The 16,846-nt window shown below is 41.2% G+C and overlaps 1 protein-coding gene across 4 annotated transcripts; it reads right to left on the bottom strand.

Annotated features, from left to right (window-relative positions):
• Positions 1–3,478: 3,478 nt before the first annotated feature.
• Positions 3,479–15,623, bottom strand: OVOL2 (ovo like zinc finger 2). Of its 4 annotated transcripts, none has more exons than XM_088477583.1 (4): positions 15,555–15,623; positions 8,028–8,257; positions 6,568–6,754; positions 3,479–4,433 (listed from the first exon to the last, which is right to left on the bottom strand). In XM_088477583.1, exons 1-4 carry the CDS (start codon positions 15,562–15,564, stop codon positions 4,123–4,125), a joined length of 738 nt encoding a protein of 245 aa, XP_088333709.1. In that variant the 5' UTR covers positions 15,565–15,623; the 3' UTR covers positions 3,479–4,122. The 4 variants fall into 4 exon arrangements, with proteins under 4 accessions (XP_088333709.1, XP_088333708.1, XP_088333706.1 ...); XM_088477582.1 differs by having other exon boundaries at positions 8,028–8,323; positions 15,555–15,573; XM_088477580.1 differs by lacking the exon at positions 15,555–15,623 and adding an exon at positions 9,349–9,644 and having other exon boundaries at positions 8,028–8,323.
• Between the last annotated feature and the right edge of the window lie 1,223 nt (positions 15,624–16,846).

Below are 16,846 nucleotides of genomic sequence, written 5' to 3'. Positions count from 1 at the left end.
GCTGGTCGTTTTAGACCATCTATCATCGGGCAGACATGCTGGTCAACCTGACGACTGCATGTTAGCAGATGATTGATGCTCCTACACTGAACGACTGCTCGTTCAGTGTAGGCACATCACATAATAAACAGACAGACAAACGACTACATGATTACAATGTCTATAATCGTGCAGTCTTTTGCCTGCCTTCTAGTGGATGGGCACCTTAAGAAAGAAAAAATGGTTCACTGGTGTCCATTATTGTTCCATCCAGAAGCCAGTGCCTACAGTTCAGTTAGTTGCTACGCTATCCCGAACAACCAAACAGTCACACGTGTTACCTAATCACTGACCCTTCTGCACCAAACTGGAAAGTAAAGCTGGATACACACCTGAACGATCCAGCGCTCTTGCAACAGTCAAAAATTATCCACACTCTGGCTGTATAATTTATTTTAATCAACCTTCAGAAAAGACAAATACATTATTTTTTACAGTAATATCCCTGCTTTTCAATACATGTTGTCCATCTGTCAACAAGCTTTCGTATTCCCTCATTAAAAAATGTTTTAGGCTGAGCTGCGAGCCACGAATGCACCGCTGTCTTCACCCAAGTCTGTCATGGATTATTGCATAGGCAGAGCCATGGCTGATTTGCAAATGATTTGCAACATAATCCACTGTCACTCGTCTATCCAACAGAATCCGTTTTGTTCAATGTTCTCATCAGTCGTGGATGTGGACAGGCTTCTGGCTCCTTCTTCATAGCCGACACTTGAGCGACCTTCTTTGAACTTCTCTATCCATTCATACACACTTCTTCACGACAAAACACTTTCTCCATACTGTGCACAAAGTCTTCGATAAATATCGGCACCAGACATACCCTCAGACCACAAAAAAAAGATTCATGGCACACTGCTCTTCTTTCGTGCAAATCACAAGTGGAGCAGCCATTTTTTCTTGCACTGCAGTCACAAATGAACTGACGTAACACGTTCAAACCTGCACAGCAGTGACTGGGGAAACAGCGACCTGGTACGGAAAGTGGCCAAAAGAAGTTTTAATAGAAATGAAGTGCCGATAAATGTTTACTCAATTTTTGTGTTTTGATGCTTCCGCATTCATCTACATTTCCAAAACAGCAATAAGCAGCATTGTATACTGATGCTTTCATAATAAACCATAATATCTAAAGGGGAATTGGTTTAACTCCTACTTGTCAGCCTTCCGACTCCTGACAACACTGATTGGGCGCGCTGCATCTACTTCTTTCCATAATAAATTGAAAAGGATAATGCATTATTGTTTTTGACAGTTTTCACCATATTAAACCAAACACATTTACAATGTATAGGAGAAATAAGGTAGCCCAGCAAGGCTTACCATTTTTGAAACTAGAATACCTACTGCAGTAAATGAAGGGTCCCCTGTTTGTATTTGTCACAGTATGGGGGATAGGTGATCTCCCCTCATCTGTGGTAAATGTAATTGTTTTGTGTACCGATAATCATTGACGGTTGATCACCAGACAATAACTACTAAGGGAGTACGTGTGTTCAGGCCATTATGGGGTGATTGGGCTTAGTGAGCCCTTCCCCATCTATGGAAAAGTCATTTTTCCGTAGCGCAGTGAGATAGTATCTAGTAGCACTAGCCCTCATATGCTCAAGTATCGGAGTGGTCATATGACATATATTTTCCAAAGACGGGGGGAGAGAACTATAAGTTTTCCATAGAGCAGGGTAATATTGACTGCTGATCAGACAATTGCTGCTAAGGGGGGTGCTTTATTTAAAAGTGAGGACTTCCCTCTTTCAAATGTGGGTACTCCCACGTGTGCAGGTGTCATTATGGGGGTGATTTGGCATGCAGTGCTCCCCAACCCTTAGATGGAAAAACATGATTTCCATAGCACAGGGTAATATTTTCTGGTGATCAAAGTTGATCACCAGACAATACTGCTAATCGGCCTCATCATTTGAAAGAGGGGACTTTGGTCTTGCTGTGTAAGTTGTCCCAAAAAGATCAAACATTCAGAAGTTTGCCTGTACTAGACAAACAAGCATGTCAGTTGAGAACACAAACAATTATTATCATCATTCAACAGGAATTATTGTGCCCCTTGCAATCCTAATGGACTACCTGATTTATGGAGTTATGATTTTCTGAGTATAACCAAATTGGCAAGAGCTATGGTTGTTTGCTGACCAGTCTGCAGTGTTTATACCAGCTTTAACTGTCTTGAATAACTTTTGAACAAAGTTTCGAACAGATATAATAGTAGACATTCGTAGTCCATAAACTATTTCTATAAAACAAATGGGAGTATACTTACTAAGCAGTGGCTATTCAAAAGGTACTGCTTGTCAGCGGCTCTGGATGCAGTATTTAAAGGGTCAGTAATATTAAATGCAAAACCAGGAGTGTTTTGCATTTAATATGGTTGCCCTTTTAAATCCCATTGCCAGCACCGTTGACAAGCGAAACCTTTGAAAAGCCACCGCTTAGTAATTGTACACCATAGGACAGTGATTTTCAACCTTTTTCAACTTGAGGCACACACCGCAAGATTTTAAAATTGCTAAGGCACACCATCCGGCGATGCGGTTTTCGTGACCGATAAAAAAACCACACATTGGCTCTCACATAAAAAAAAACACACGCACATTGGCCTCCGCAGGAATAAAACACACATACATTGGCCCCAGAGAAATAAAATACACGTACATTGGCCTCTGCAGGAATAAACACACATGCATTGCCCCCCACAGAAAAATATAACATTGGCTGGACCCCACAGAAAAAATAAAACCATTGCCCCCACAGAAAAAATAATTACATTGGCTGGTCACACAGAATAATTATAAACTACATTGCTCCCCACACACAAAAAGAACACTGGCTGATCCCTACAGGAAAAACCCACATTGCGCCCCACCTTCCTAAAAAAAACAATAAAAACCCAGCAAATCATATTGGCTCACACAAGAACAAATATACATGTTTTTGGCACCTACCTGTGCCTCATCGGCTGACAGTGCAGAGTTGTCAGCACAGCAGACTGCGGGCCGGCGGGTGTAGCGGGCGGGATGACTGACTGGCTGAGCGGGCAGGCGTGACCTGTGATGTCACGCCGTCGTGCTTACAGAGGTTACGGCCTGGGCGCACCTGAGCTTCCCAGAAGAGCTCAGCGGCAGCGCTGCCCTAGCTGCACTGAAGCAATCTAATCGGCGGCCCTGAGAGCCTCTGACAGCAGACTCCGGCGGCGGCACACTAAACTGGTGTGCCGCGGCACAGTGGTCGAAGACCGCTGCCATAGAGTATTAAAATGTTTCATAAGCTGCCTCTTTAAACTTTGTGACTCTCTAGTATCCAAATGGATCTGTTTTAAATTCTATTCAGATACGTAAACATGTGTATTACAAAATACCGGTTTGTTGAAAAAACAGAAGACAAAAAAAAAAAAATGTAAATATTACATTTATTAAAAGGCACCAGCACCCAATCTATATATAGATATAAAAACATGGAAATATACAAAAAAAAAAAAAAAAAGTCTTTGTAGTATACAAAGTAATGAATTACTTTTTTTTGTTTCTTTTTTACAGAAGTTGTTACAGAGGCACATATAAAGGGGTGAATTCAATTACCCACGGCCACTAGTGAGTTTGGTTATATGCAGCACCTACGGTACCTCCAGATTTGCATTTTGTTGTTCACAGCCCTATAGGCCTGTGAGCAAAACGATGCGAGTACAGTGCGAATCCAGCCCACGAGGGACATGAGTTGCGGTGCCCACAATGGCATGGGAACACTGTTGCAAGGACAACTCGCACCCTTCGTGGGTAACTGAATCGACCCCATAGAATATAAATCTATGATATATAATATATACAATCCTACCAGTATCTGGGCCAAACAACTCGGGAACATTTGAATAATTCCAGCGTGCAATTTTGCCTTTTGTTTTATAGCTAAAAAAAAAACAGTAGTTTTCTGTGTGACCAATAAGTCCATTAGTTAGAAGTCCATTTTATTAAAATGTAGAAATCCCTCTGCCTTTGTAAAAGTAATAGAATAAGCAATAATATTGAAAGTTCATACACCATGTAAACTTTGTACAAAAGGTTCCATTGCGTTTCATTCCATCTCTTCTTCGGGGTTTGGGCTCCCCTGGAGCACAGATGTAATTTTGTTTTGTAAAAGAGCAGCCAGTTTTTTGGTGGTTTTCTTCAGAAAGGCGCTGCCTGGATGGCCATTGTAAACATGCAGGTATAAATCCTCTTGGGAGGGTCCAGTGTATCCACATTCCTCACAGACAAATAACTTGTCTCTCCTCTGTTTATACGCGTAGCCTTGCTGCACCCCGTGAATTTTTTTGAGATGAGATTCTAGGGAGCAGCGCTGGGTAAATGCTTTATTGCAGATCTCACATTTGTACGGCCGAATTCCTGCAAACAGAGTGACACTGTTGTAAAACCTACTCTCTATTTTCACATGACATTTTCATGGTAAGAGCTTTTTAACTTTAAATTATGTTTTATAATCTCCACATTGTACTACTGTGATTTTGTTGTCAAAATAAAGGATTCACCCCTATTTTCCTTATATTAGAGTCATTTCACATGATATGGTTAATGCACATATAAAGGAGGGACTTTAATTCTCGGCGTTGTGCCACTGCGATATTGGTCTAGGCATTTCCAAGACTTAAGGTAGCACAACATGGCCAATTTTCCCAAGTGCCTCTCTGGGGTACAAGAGAAAGTTGGCGATGATTGTGGCTGCGGGGAAATAGTCATTCTGACCGTCCTGTGGACATCACCCAGAATTAAATCCCCCCTTGAGGCAATAGGTACGATTTTTATTCCTGGCTGGAAAATGCTAAAATCTTACTTTTACAAGGGTATGTGAATAAAACTAAACAAAAATCTGCATCCTTGATTGTATTGTACGGTTATGGTGCATACACACGGTCAGATTTCTTATCAGATATGAACGATAACGATTGTAAATATCCTTCATATCTTTGGGGACATGTATTGCGTTCCCGCATGTCAGATAGCGATCTCTGACATCGACTGTGTTTGCAGTCAAATTTTGACGATTTCATTCATCTTAATACTGTCAGAAATCGTTCATCGTTGATGAAATCATTTAAATCGTTGTAAAAATTGTTCAATCATTCATCACATCTTACTGTGTGATGCACATCAGTTATAAGTTTACCAGTTACATATGATGCACATCTTTGGAAAAACATACATGTGCACATGTATTTAAAAGATTATTTAATGTTTAAGCAAGGTTAGGAACAAAGCAATAGCAAAAACCAAATACTAACTTTGGGTTTGATTCAGAGATTTACGCAATGCTGATATTTATGCAGATCAAAGGATTGTTTGCCATTGCACATGCATATAAGCCACACTGCATGTGCGCAGCGATTGCATTGCAATTACGGACGCACATAAGAATACATCGAACAGTGATTGACAGGTTGTCAGCATTTGGGAGTGGTAACAGGGGAGCGGTCTGAAAAATGCAGGAGTGTCTGTACGTTTGAACCCCGTTTCATGGGCATGCATAAATTAGCCACTGCGATTCCATACACAGCATGAGAGCCCTCTGCGTATCAGGAGAGCAGTCAAGTCGACCGGCAAGTTGGCCGCTCGATGTGCATCGATGTAACAGAGATTTACGCAGGTAAACGACGCCATATGCATGCAAGAAGGCAGCAGTAGGCGTCTTTATGCCAGCTGTGCTTTGGCATGCATTAGCAAATTTTCACAGCTGTGTTGCGTACGAAATCGCACCGGTGATCGCATTAGTATCCATCTCTAAATAAGGCCCTTTATCTCTAGCCTGGAGAATAATTTGTATTTAGTGACGGCTACTTAATTCTGACTTTCAGAAGGAAGGTGAGGTATTTGTAACCTTTGCAGTGCTATATTTCATCATATACTATCAGCATCATCAGCCAACCAAGGCAGTGTATTCAAATGCAGACCTTGACCATGCAATACACACCTTAAGTTGCAAGGAGAGCAAGATAAAGGAGGCTAAGGGTTGTTCTTCAGATTTTAAGGCAGTTGAGTTTTATTCAGGCCTGATAATTAATCATCTGTGAGTGCGCGCAGGGTTGCATAAAATTGGATTTAAAAAAATAAAAAACGGATTTATTTGATTTAAATCAGATTTTTTTTTTGGGGGGGGGGGGGATTTAAATAGGATTTTTTAGTAAAAAATTTTTTATAAAGTAAACGTTTAAAATTTGTCCAATTTTATGCAACCCTGTCTGTGACCCTGTCTGTGTCTCTTCCGAATTTAGAATGTAACTAAATTAATTTTATACAGAAGTGCGCATCCTGTGGTTCTCTAACTTTTGAAGAACTACAGGTTCCAATATGCTGTGTCATCAGTGGGCTGCTGGAACCTGTTGTTCAACAGCAACGCTCTGCATGACTCAGAATTACAAATTAAATAAACAAATATGCAGAAATTAAAAAGAAGTTGTAAAGACAATCTACTGTTCCACCTGCAGAGGTCAGCAGAGAGCAGGTTACAAGGAGTTAGGCTGCGCACCTGTGTGAGTCCTCACATGTCTCTTCAGGTCAAACGTGTCATTGAACCCTTTGCCGCAGAAGTTGCAGAGGTGCCGCTTCACCTGGTTGTGACACTTGAGGTGACGATTGAGCATGCGCTGCAGGCGGAAGCCTTTATCACAGATGTCACAGCTATAGATCTCCTCGTTCAGCGTTCCACTGGTGACCTGGGACAATGCACAATACTTTTCACTGTTACAGCACATACAGGCATCTGCAACCAAACACACAGCGATGCAATCTACAACCACACACAGCGATGCGATCTAACATGTCTCATACAAACATACTGTATTAACGCACAACTGCCTAGTCCATTCGTGTTCCAATAATAAAAGCATAAGGACGCTAAGAAAAAAACCTCTACCGAAGTATAAGAAAATAATATATAGGACACATAGATAATGCTGGCTGCAGGAAAAATCATATGGGCACATCTGTACTTTTTTTTTTTACATACGCACACACATTGTATATAACACACACACACACACACACATATATTATATATAATTGTACAATTAAATTTTATAATTTTACTTCATGATCTATATTTTCTATTATAGATCTGCACATTTTTAAGGAAAAATAAAGCAGTATTATATGCTAACTATAGTTTGTGTTTTGTGTAATATAATTCATCTATCTGTACCAGGATGGGATTGCCACTTGGCTAAACAAATGTAAATAGAGGGAGATTTGTTATGACCTAAGGACAACAGATATGAGTATTGAGTTCTCATTGTGATTATATTTAGCTGCTGACCCCCCCAGTACAGGTCTATTCCCGTACTGGTCTCCTGGGGAATAGCCCGGACCGTCCCTGGGAGCGCTCAGACGTTTCCCCTCATTTACCTGCTCACTCGGCTTTAATTAAAGGAGAAATGAGCCGCCACAGAGATCAAAGCCTCTGGTGTTGCAGCAATGTTACACTAGGAGATAGAAGTTAGACCCACCTCTGTAGATAACGTTTTCTATACTTTGTAACTAAACTGCTGTTGAATAGAACAGAATTACAACTATTATTTTGGATACATTTTATTTAATAAATGTCTGACAAGTTTCAAACTTCTCCCAGTTTTTAAATATGATATAATAATTATAAACAAATATTATTAATAGTAAGAAATTATTATAATGTTTGAACATAGGTAATATTTTTTTTGTTTTTTTATGCTAAAAAACTTATTTAAATTGTCTGGTATATTTTTACATTACTTACAAAAATATTTTATGCAATATTGCCAATCTTGTTAGTGGATATTTAAGCGGATTTTTAAAAAAAGGAAATAAATAAAATTATTTCCACGCAATTATTGTTTTATTAAAAATAAAATGTGAAAATTGGGTCTAATTGTTTATTTCAAGTTTATGCTCCTCGGCCCTACAGAGACGTGTGAAGTTATAGGCATTACATGCATGATACGTATGTGGCAATACCTTGATTTTGGATCTGACAGATGATCGCTTAAGGTCCAGAGGTTGCTCTTCTGCGTCCTCCTGACTATGTCCTCCAGCTTTTGGGGAGCCCAGATCCTCACACAGGTCACTGTTGCTGGTGGGGGTGACCCCATGGCTGCCCCTCTCAGGACTGTCCCCTGCCGGGTCCCCACTGCTGCTGTTACTCAGGCTGTCCTCTGTCACATACTTTAGGATGCAGTCTATGCTGTCTGGAGACAAACCCAGGGGAGGAGGTGAGCAAGGGACAGATAAGCAGCACAAAGGGAGAGCATCACCTGCAGGGAACAGTTAGACAAAGTGTGGGTTTTCCCTAAATGAAAGACAAATATGTAAAGCTGATCCCTTTCCCCAGGAGCAACAATGACTGTGGAGGGAGGGGTGCATGAGGCAGGTGCTGCTTCTCTCTGTCCTCCCATTGCAGTGTTTGAACTGAGGGTGTAACCGCACTGGAAGGCTCTTATTATTATTAACAAGTCAATGGCACAAAGCAAACAGCTAGGAGGTGGTGTGGAGCTGGGGTGATGGCGTGGAGCTTTCCGTTAGATTAGGAGAGAAGAAAGCCTGAGGTGCAAACACAGCCCAGATCACAGAGCCTGCCCCTCTCCCCCCCAACCCAAACCTAGTCAGGGTCACCCCCTTACCCCTGCAGAGGTCAGCTCTGTGGGCTGAAAACACAATGTACCCAGGATAACTGCTAAATAGCAGCCATTGTTCCAAAGGCAAACACAGGATCACCTAGCATGGCACCTGCACCAGTCCCACAAACAGGACAAGTCCTGGAAACTTTTCCTGTACTATGTAACACTGTTGCTGCACACTGCCTATAATAATAATAAGGTCCTGTCTGTTACATGGCGGAAATTGTGTAACACTAATATTATATATATATATATATATATATATATATTCAGGTGATCTTTGAGATAATATATACTGTAAGAGTCATAGATTTGAGGACAGGATTTGCACCGAGGCAGAATATATATTCGGTATAAGTATATGGAAGAAGTAAATAATAACATAGGAAAGATAATATATATATATATATATATATATATATATATATATATATATATATACACACACATAAGTAAACGAACAAAAAGAAAAACAAGTAACAGATAATATATAAAGATAAAAACCAAGAATATCACTTTTATTTTAGTTAGGCAACCTGTAGCCTAGCCAGCCAGATGTGGGACTACAGGTCTCAGCACGTCTAGAGTGTGTATCGTGCTACCTGCGATCGCGGTGACTGAGAGGGGGGTAGATAGCGGGGGTGATCGGAGCCTGCACTCACCTGGGATATAGGTGTCCGCTCTTTCCTCGTCCGGGAGCTCATCCCAGCTGCGGGCAGCCGGCGGCGGCGTCCTCCGCTTCACCAGGAAGGCTCTGGGCATGATGGGCAGATGGACCTGAGGCAACTTCTAGGAAAGTTTCCCCCCCCGTCACCCTACACCTCAGCGCTCTCCTCCCGGCCTCGGAGACCCGCTGCTCCCCCGTATAATAGCCCCAGGTAGCGCTGCTGATGGAGACTGGCAGAGCCGCTAGGAATAGCCGCACCGCAGCGTTACCGGGAAAGGTGGCATAGAGCAATGCACCAGGAACTGCGCTCTGCGCATGCGCGCTGCAAACATAACGGTGTCAACAAGCTCTGCTTACCTGTCCGACCGGTTAGTGTGGCTCAGCCCCTGCCCTGCCTCATGCAGCTGAGTGCTCGCACAAGAATGCAACGTCTGGGAGCAGACAAAGCCCAGCCAGCTATAGCCCATTCATTGGCCCAAGGCGCACAGAGCTCAGCCAGCCCACCCTCCCCGAGACACTCACCTCATTGCAGACAGTGCAGGCTCCGCTCATAGACAATCCTGTATCATCACACCTATGGCAGGGTGGACGATGCCAGTATGATATATATATATATATATATATATATATATTTCTTCCCACCCTGCGCTATACCCTATACCTGTCCGAGCTAGGACCATTCTTTATTATTGTACATAATATATACAATACCATCTGTACTATATAAATATACCAAGTGCATGTAGTGAAAAATAAACTACAGTTTATTGTATCACATACATAAAAAGTAGTTATGAAAAATAAGCACCATTCAAATGTGTATTAAATAAAATATGTATATTTTATGTAATGTTATGGGACTATGTAAAAACATGTATGCAAGTCTGTGCGTGTTCATGTATATATATGTGTGTGTGTGTGTGTGTGTGTGTGTGTGTTACTTATGTAATAGTTTCCTTTGTGAGGGACCGTTATCATGACTGGGCAGTGAGCTGCAATGAATATACACCGTGTAGGTCATTATATAAAGCATTGCTATACTTATATATAGTCTCACAACAAACTTTAGAAAGTTTTTAATAAATGTGATTTATGGTAAATGCATACATTGGGGCCACCTGCTGGAACATTACAGGGTGCAGAATATAGTGAAGCTAGACATCTCTGCAGGGGAAAGATAACGTTTAGTTATAGGTCACCCATCTCCCGCAGCAGAGAACAAAGAGGCACTTATGTGGCTCCTCCAGTTATTCACATTTTGTCATTTACTTCAACAGACAGTACTGATCCAATAATCCATCTGCAGTGTAACAGCCCCCTGTGCCCACTGTGCTGCAGCAATGCTAGAGTGTCATTTCCTTTATGTGGTTAATGAGAGGTCAGAGAGCAGTATCAGTAATCTCTATACTACCTGCCTGACTGCCTCTGTAACGGTCTGCATAGTACAGTCACTTTTTCCTTGCTGCAATGCAATGATGAATAGCACTATGTGTGTAATTATACAATTCTCTGGCAGATCCTAACATCATCAGATGATCTGCTAGATAAGTGTATGAATAGTGTGTACCCAACTTAAAGCAGCCAGCAGCTCCCCAGCTTAGGTTCCTGTACACCTTGACATAGGTTGATAGGTTAGGCTGGGACTTGTAATTTCATATATGCTAGCTAGCCATAGTTTCCATTTACTGAATGTGATGTATATATTTAACGTGTGATCAGTGGGAGGGATAAATTCATTTATATAATAATCTCTAAAACCCTCAGCAGGACATAATGGTAATTATATATGTGCAGGGCAAGAGGGGAATATTACACTCACCTTTATTGTCATTACTACTGTATATTATGTTAGAGACAGTTTCCTGTATAATACATAGCAGCCAGGTAATGGGAAAGCTGCGTGCTGTCCCGTTTACAGTGTATAAAGTGTGGGGTTATGTATTTGCTCTGTGACATGTAAACACCAGAAAACACGTTACATGACTGTATTTAACTTGGAAGATAAACAGCAAATCAGGATATGTTGTGCATAATTGCAGGTAACGCTTCACCCATGTAATTAATTAGTTACACTGCTAATGTTCTATTTTATTTAACAGTGTATATATATATATATATATATATATATATATATACACATATATATATATATATATACATACATACATATATATATTAAACATTTATCTTGCCCTGATAATTACAGTCAGTAACATTGGCGCAACCTTTTTTGCGCTGCTCTCAGTGTACATATCCTGGTTGTACAATGTACCTGTGTATTACACTCACTACTGATTCGCCCCTGTTGCTGTCCTCCCATATTTGCATAGGAATAATACTGAATATGCAGCACTTTCTAGGTTGTAGTGGAGCTGTGCTGCTGCTAGAAGTAGGCAGCCAGTGGCTTTCCAGATGCTGTGAAACTACAAGTGCAGCATGCACTAGCAGAGCAAGCTGGGACTTGTAGCTCTACCACAGCTAGAGAGTCACTAGTGGCCTACAAAGTACAGCCTGCCGCATCCAGTTATAGTCCGCCTGTCTCAGGCACGTCTTGTGTGCTGCACACTGTGTGCATGCCTCCAGCGCTGGGAGTTTCCGCTACTAAGCTGACACCTCTGCTGCTGGGGGGAATGGGAGCAGCAGCATATGCAGAGCAAAAACAGCAGCCGCTATAAGCAGCACATGCAGAGCAGAAACAGCAGCCGCTATAAGCAGCACATGCAGAGCAGGAGCAGCGGCCTCAGGGATGAGCTTAGCGGATCGTCCTTTCACACTACTGATAGTACAGACATCTCTGCAATTACACTACATGATCTCACCTGTCTGCACTGAAATACTTGTGGTTAAAGTTTGATTTGTTTGTAGTACACCTTTAAACTCCACTATCACGTTCCCCTTATTGTCTGTATATTTAAATAACATATAATGGTGAAATATGAGCCATCAGTTTATTATGAAGTTAAATTGTATCTCCTACTAAGACAAATAATAATAATAATAATAATAATAATAATAATTATTATTATTTATTTGCCACTGCCTAACTGCTCAAGGGGGCATATTTATTAATAGATGCGGCCAGCCTCGATAACCAGGATTCCTAATCACTACAAATCGAGGCAGTAAGGACTCTGTATTCGCTTAAATTAATTATTTTTAAGTCTCCAGGAGCCTCCTGCGGAAATCAGGGAGAGGTGTACTAAGCTCTGGAAAGTGATACATTGGAAGTGAAAAACTACCAGCCACTTAGCTCCTAAAGGCTCATAAACACTAGACGATAAATTGAACGACATGGACGATAACAATATCGTTCATAGCGTTAAATATCGTCCAGTGTGTATGCAAGATATCGTTAACCATGCGCGCTCCCGCAAATTGTTAACGACGTCTTTCATCGCATGAACTTGCAGACCAACCTGACTATATTGTCAGGTTGTGCATGTTCAGGGATGAGGGAGGGTGACATCACAGAACGATATCGTTAACTATATCGTTCAGTGTGTATGCTCAATGTCGTTCCAGACATTGAACCCGGCAGTTCAGGGAAAACACTTAATGTCACAGGCTGTGTTTGAAAAATGACAGTTAGGAGCTGATTGGATGGTAGTTTATCACTTTCCAGAGCTTAGTATCACTGCCCCTAAAAGTAAATTGATCGAATCCAGGATCACCATAGGCGAAACAAGACATTTGGAAATGGGTAGTCTCAGTTCCAACCCCTCACCAGAACTTGTCACCTTCAGTGTTGCAAATAGTAAAAATTTTTTAGAGGCAGTGTATACCCAAAAATATAGGTGTGATTACACGTCACAAGAGGAGTAGTCACTTGAAATGGGGGCATGTCCACCCACTCCAAAATAGTGCACCCAATTCACATTATGCCACACAGTAGTACCCCTTATTCACATTATGCCACATAACTCCACACAGTAGTGCCCACAATGCCACACAGTAATGCCCCTTATTCACATTATGCCACATAATTCCACACAGTAGTGCCCACAATGCCACACAGTAATGCCCCTTGTTCACATTATGCCACAAACTCCACACAGTAGTGCCCACAATGCCACAAGTAATGCCCCTTATTCACATTATGCCACACAATAATTCCCCTTATTCACATTACACCACACTGTAGTACCCTTATTGCACATCATGCCACACAGCAGTAACCTTTGTTCACATTATGCCACACAGCAGTACCCTTGTTGCACATTATGCCACACAGCAGTACCCTTGTTGCACATTATACCACACAGCAGTACCCTTATTGCACATTATGCCACACATTAGTTCCCCTTATTCACTTTATGCCACACATTAGTTCTCTTTATTCACTTTGTCACATGGTATTGCCTCATCCACATTATGATACAGTAATGCCCCTTATTCACATTATGCCAGCCACAGTATAGCCCCTTACCTATTCATCTTTTTTCCTCGGATAAGCACCGCCCCTTTTTTCCTCTCTTTAGCTCCTTGAGTTCCTGGGAAAAGAAACCCTGGCTCCCCATTGGTCGACAGTGGCCATCTTTAAGTAGCCATTTTCTGTAAGCCCCTACTGCTCAGAAAGATCTCTCCTGGGCTGGCAGCCACAGGGTTACAGCAGCACAGAACGGCCGGGGAGCAGGCAAATGGGCATCGGACCACCCCTTAGTTGCACCTATGAGGATCACCCCACTTTCTGTTTCAGTAGTTGGCGTATGTGCGAGCGGGCAGCAGAGTAGAAGGACCCTACAGATCCCTCTCCCAAAAAATTCTGCGGAGTGTAGCCCATAGGCTACAATGGGCTAACCCCATCTAAAGATGGCGTTTCCGGGGCCAAGCAAGCTTGGTAAATCTGACAGCTTCGCAGCTCCCATAGAAACCTATCAGGGCTGCGGCTACTATCGGAAATGGAGGGGCTGCAGCAGATATGGAGATACCGACTAGGGTATCTCCATGGTACATTGGGGAGTTAATATTTGTGGCTAATAATTGATAAATAGGTCCCTTAAGGAAGATCATTAACCTTTTTTTTAGGTTTGTTACTCCAACACCCCCACCCCCTCCAGGATCTTTACCAACCATCTATACTTTGATAAAAAAAGATAATAATAATAATTTAGAAGGAGGCTGTGGATACACTATTTTATAATGTTATTGTTATTATTATTATTGTTATTATTATTATATACCTATGCTAGGAAAGTGTCTACACCAAATACTGCCTTAGATATAGAAATATGGTAAAATATATAATGGCCATTTTATTATTAAATATTCCTACTAATATTCACACCCTTCTATCAATATTCAAATGAATTAGGATAAGTGGAGGTTTTTGTACATAGAAATAAGATGTAATTTTTATGTTAACATAGATTTATCTTGTTTTTTTCCCCTCTATATTCTCTATGGGACTGACGTGAAGTTCATAAGCTTTTTTTTGGTGATCTGACTAACCATAGTCCAAAACTCGTGCATCTTAGGGCAGTCCCACCATATTTGTCAGGCGGACCCTGGAGTACCAACACAATGCCAACATGCGTTATAGAGATCCGGGAACATTTTAAAAAGAACACTTGGGCACCTGTACCATCACAACATATACATTTTAACATTATTAAAGGGTGTTCTGTAGTTTGATAATGTACTAAACACCCCTAGATACAACACACCTGCTCTTCAATCACATGCCACCCCCTGCCCACCAACCTGCCACAAACATGCTGCTCCTGCCCACCAACTGTCACTCACATGCCAACCCAGTCCACTAACCTGTCACTTACTGTACTTGCCTTTCTGCCCACTAGTTTCCCCCTAAAATGCCACCTCCTATCCATCAGTGTGCCCCACAATGGCCATTACACTTATCTGAATAACCCTTACACCTATCTGAATAGCTTCTCAGGAAAAGTCTGCGCTGTATATTGTGTGCAGCAGTAAGTTCAACCAACAGTAGCTTGACTGCATCAAGATGTATCTGGATTTGCCTGGCATTGGAAATCAGTGCCCATTACTACCATCAGTGTGATTTAGGTATTGGGGCTGTTTAACAAAAGCCTAATGCAGATATATCTCCTGCATTAGGCTAAATAATGATGCAGACTATGGTCCCCATTATTATCAGTGGGGACTGTGGTTGGACCCCAATTACCGTGCTACGATAAGCTTAGCTGGCCCCATTAGATCACACCATTGTAGCCTTTAGCTTACGTTTTAACATTTTTCTTCAGAGAGTGATCCCTTTACAAGCTGGTAAAGGCAGCACAGATCATTACACCATTGGGGAATGTAGAGCCACTTTCAAATATTCCATTACCAGAAATAGTCCCATTCCCATGTAGTACTTAGATCTGTGACTTTCCATTGGTTTCTGTAAATCAGTGGTTCTCAAACTAGATCCTCAGGACCCCATACAGTTCACGTTATCCAGGTTTCCTGGCAGGTGCACAGGTGTATTTATCACTCACTGACACATTTAAAAAAATCCACAGGTGAGCTAATTATTTCACTTGTGATTCTGTGAGGAGAACTGGAAAACATGCACTGTTTGGGGTCCTGAGGACCGAGTTTGAGGACCTGTGGTGTAAATGAAAGGAAAGAAGTTACTCCCAGCAGCTTATTTTGTAGCACATCCTCAAAACAAAGTAACACTTTGGCCTAAGTAGCATAATTATATTTTCTTTCATAAATTTAAGTAAGAGGTATAAACATGTGTAACAATCACAACTGCTTACTTACTGAATGAATCTATTGTTATACTACAATACATTCCTACAAACATAAAGGCAAAAGCGAGTAAACATTTATTAGCCATACATTGCAGCACTAGATGGGTTAAATCAGCAGTGATACAACACAATACCTTTACTCAGTCTGTTAAAAGGGTTTTTAGAAGACTCCCACCCTAAGAGGAGAATTTCAGGCACACCCATTCTCTGAATCACTCACATGCTGGCTTAGGTAGAATTAGGGCACAGCCTTCTTTCTCAGGACAACAATAACATCTTTTCTCTTATAGGACATATGACAAGATATCTGTAACCCACTGTGATATAAGCTACATTGTAGATTTGCAATTTACATGACATCTAGTAGGATTTGACCGCTTTTCCAATTTCCCAATGTGTCCCTTTTCTTACCACAGAGCCAATCAGTTACATCATAGTGCATCCAAAGCCCTCTGGCTCTGAAACTGTGTTATGTTTACAGCTAGTTTCAGAATCTGATTGTGTACAATAGTACAATACAGCGCACGCCATTTCTAGGTATGTCATTATGTAAGGCAACTGTTTGCTAGGGTGGTGTGGATCAAAGCTCAAAAAATCTTGCACATTAGATATGCATGCTGTACATGATTTGTGTGTATTAGAAACTTGACATATACAGTAGGATTTTTTTTATTATTATTTTTTTTTTTTTACATTGGTCTAGATTTTTCTGAGCTGAGCAGTGCTGGAGTTGAAGTGAGCACAGTATAAAATCATTCATAATAAGTTACCAGC

Source organism: Taudactylus pleione, unplaced genomic scaffold (genome assembly GCF_031769625.1).
Source record: "Taudactylus pleione unplaced genomic scaffold, aTauple2 ptg000201l, whole genome shotgun sequence".
NCBI lineage: Eukaryota > Metazoa > Chordata > Amphibia > Anura > Myobatrachidae > Taudactylus > Taudactylus pleione.
Note: the sequence above shows the minus strand (reverse complement) of the source record. Positions and strands in the feature narration are given on the sequence as shown.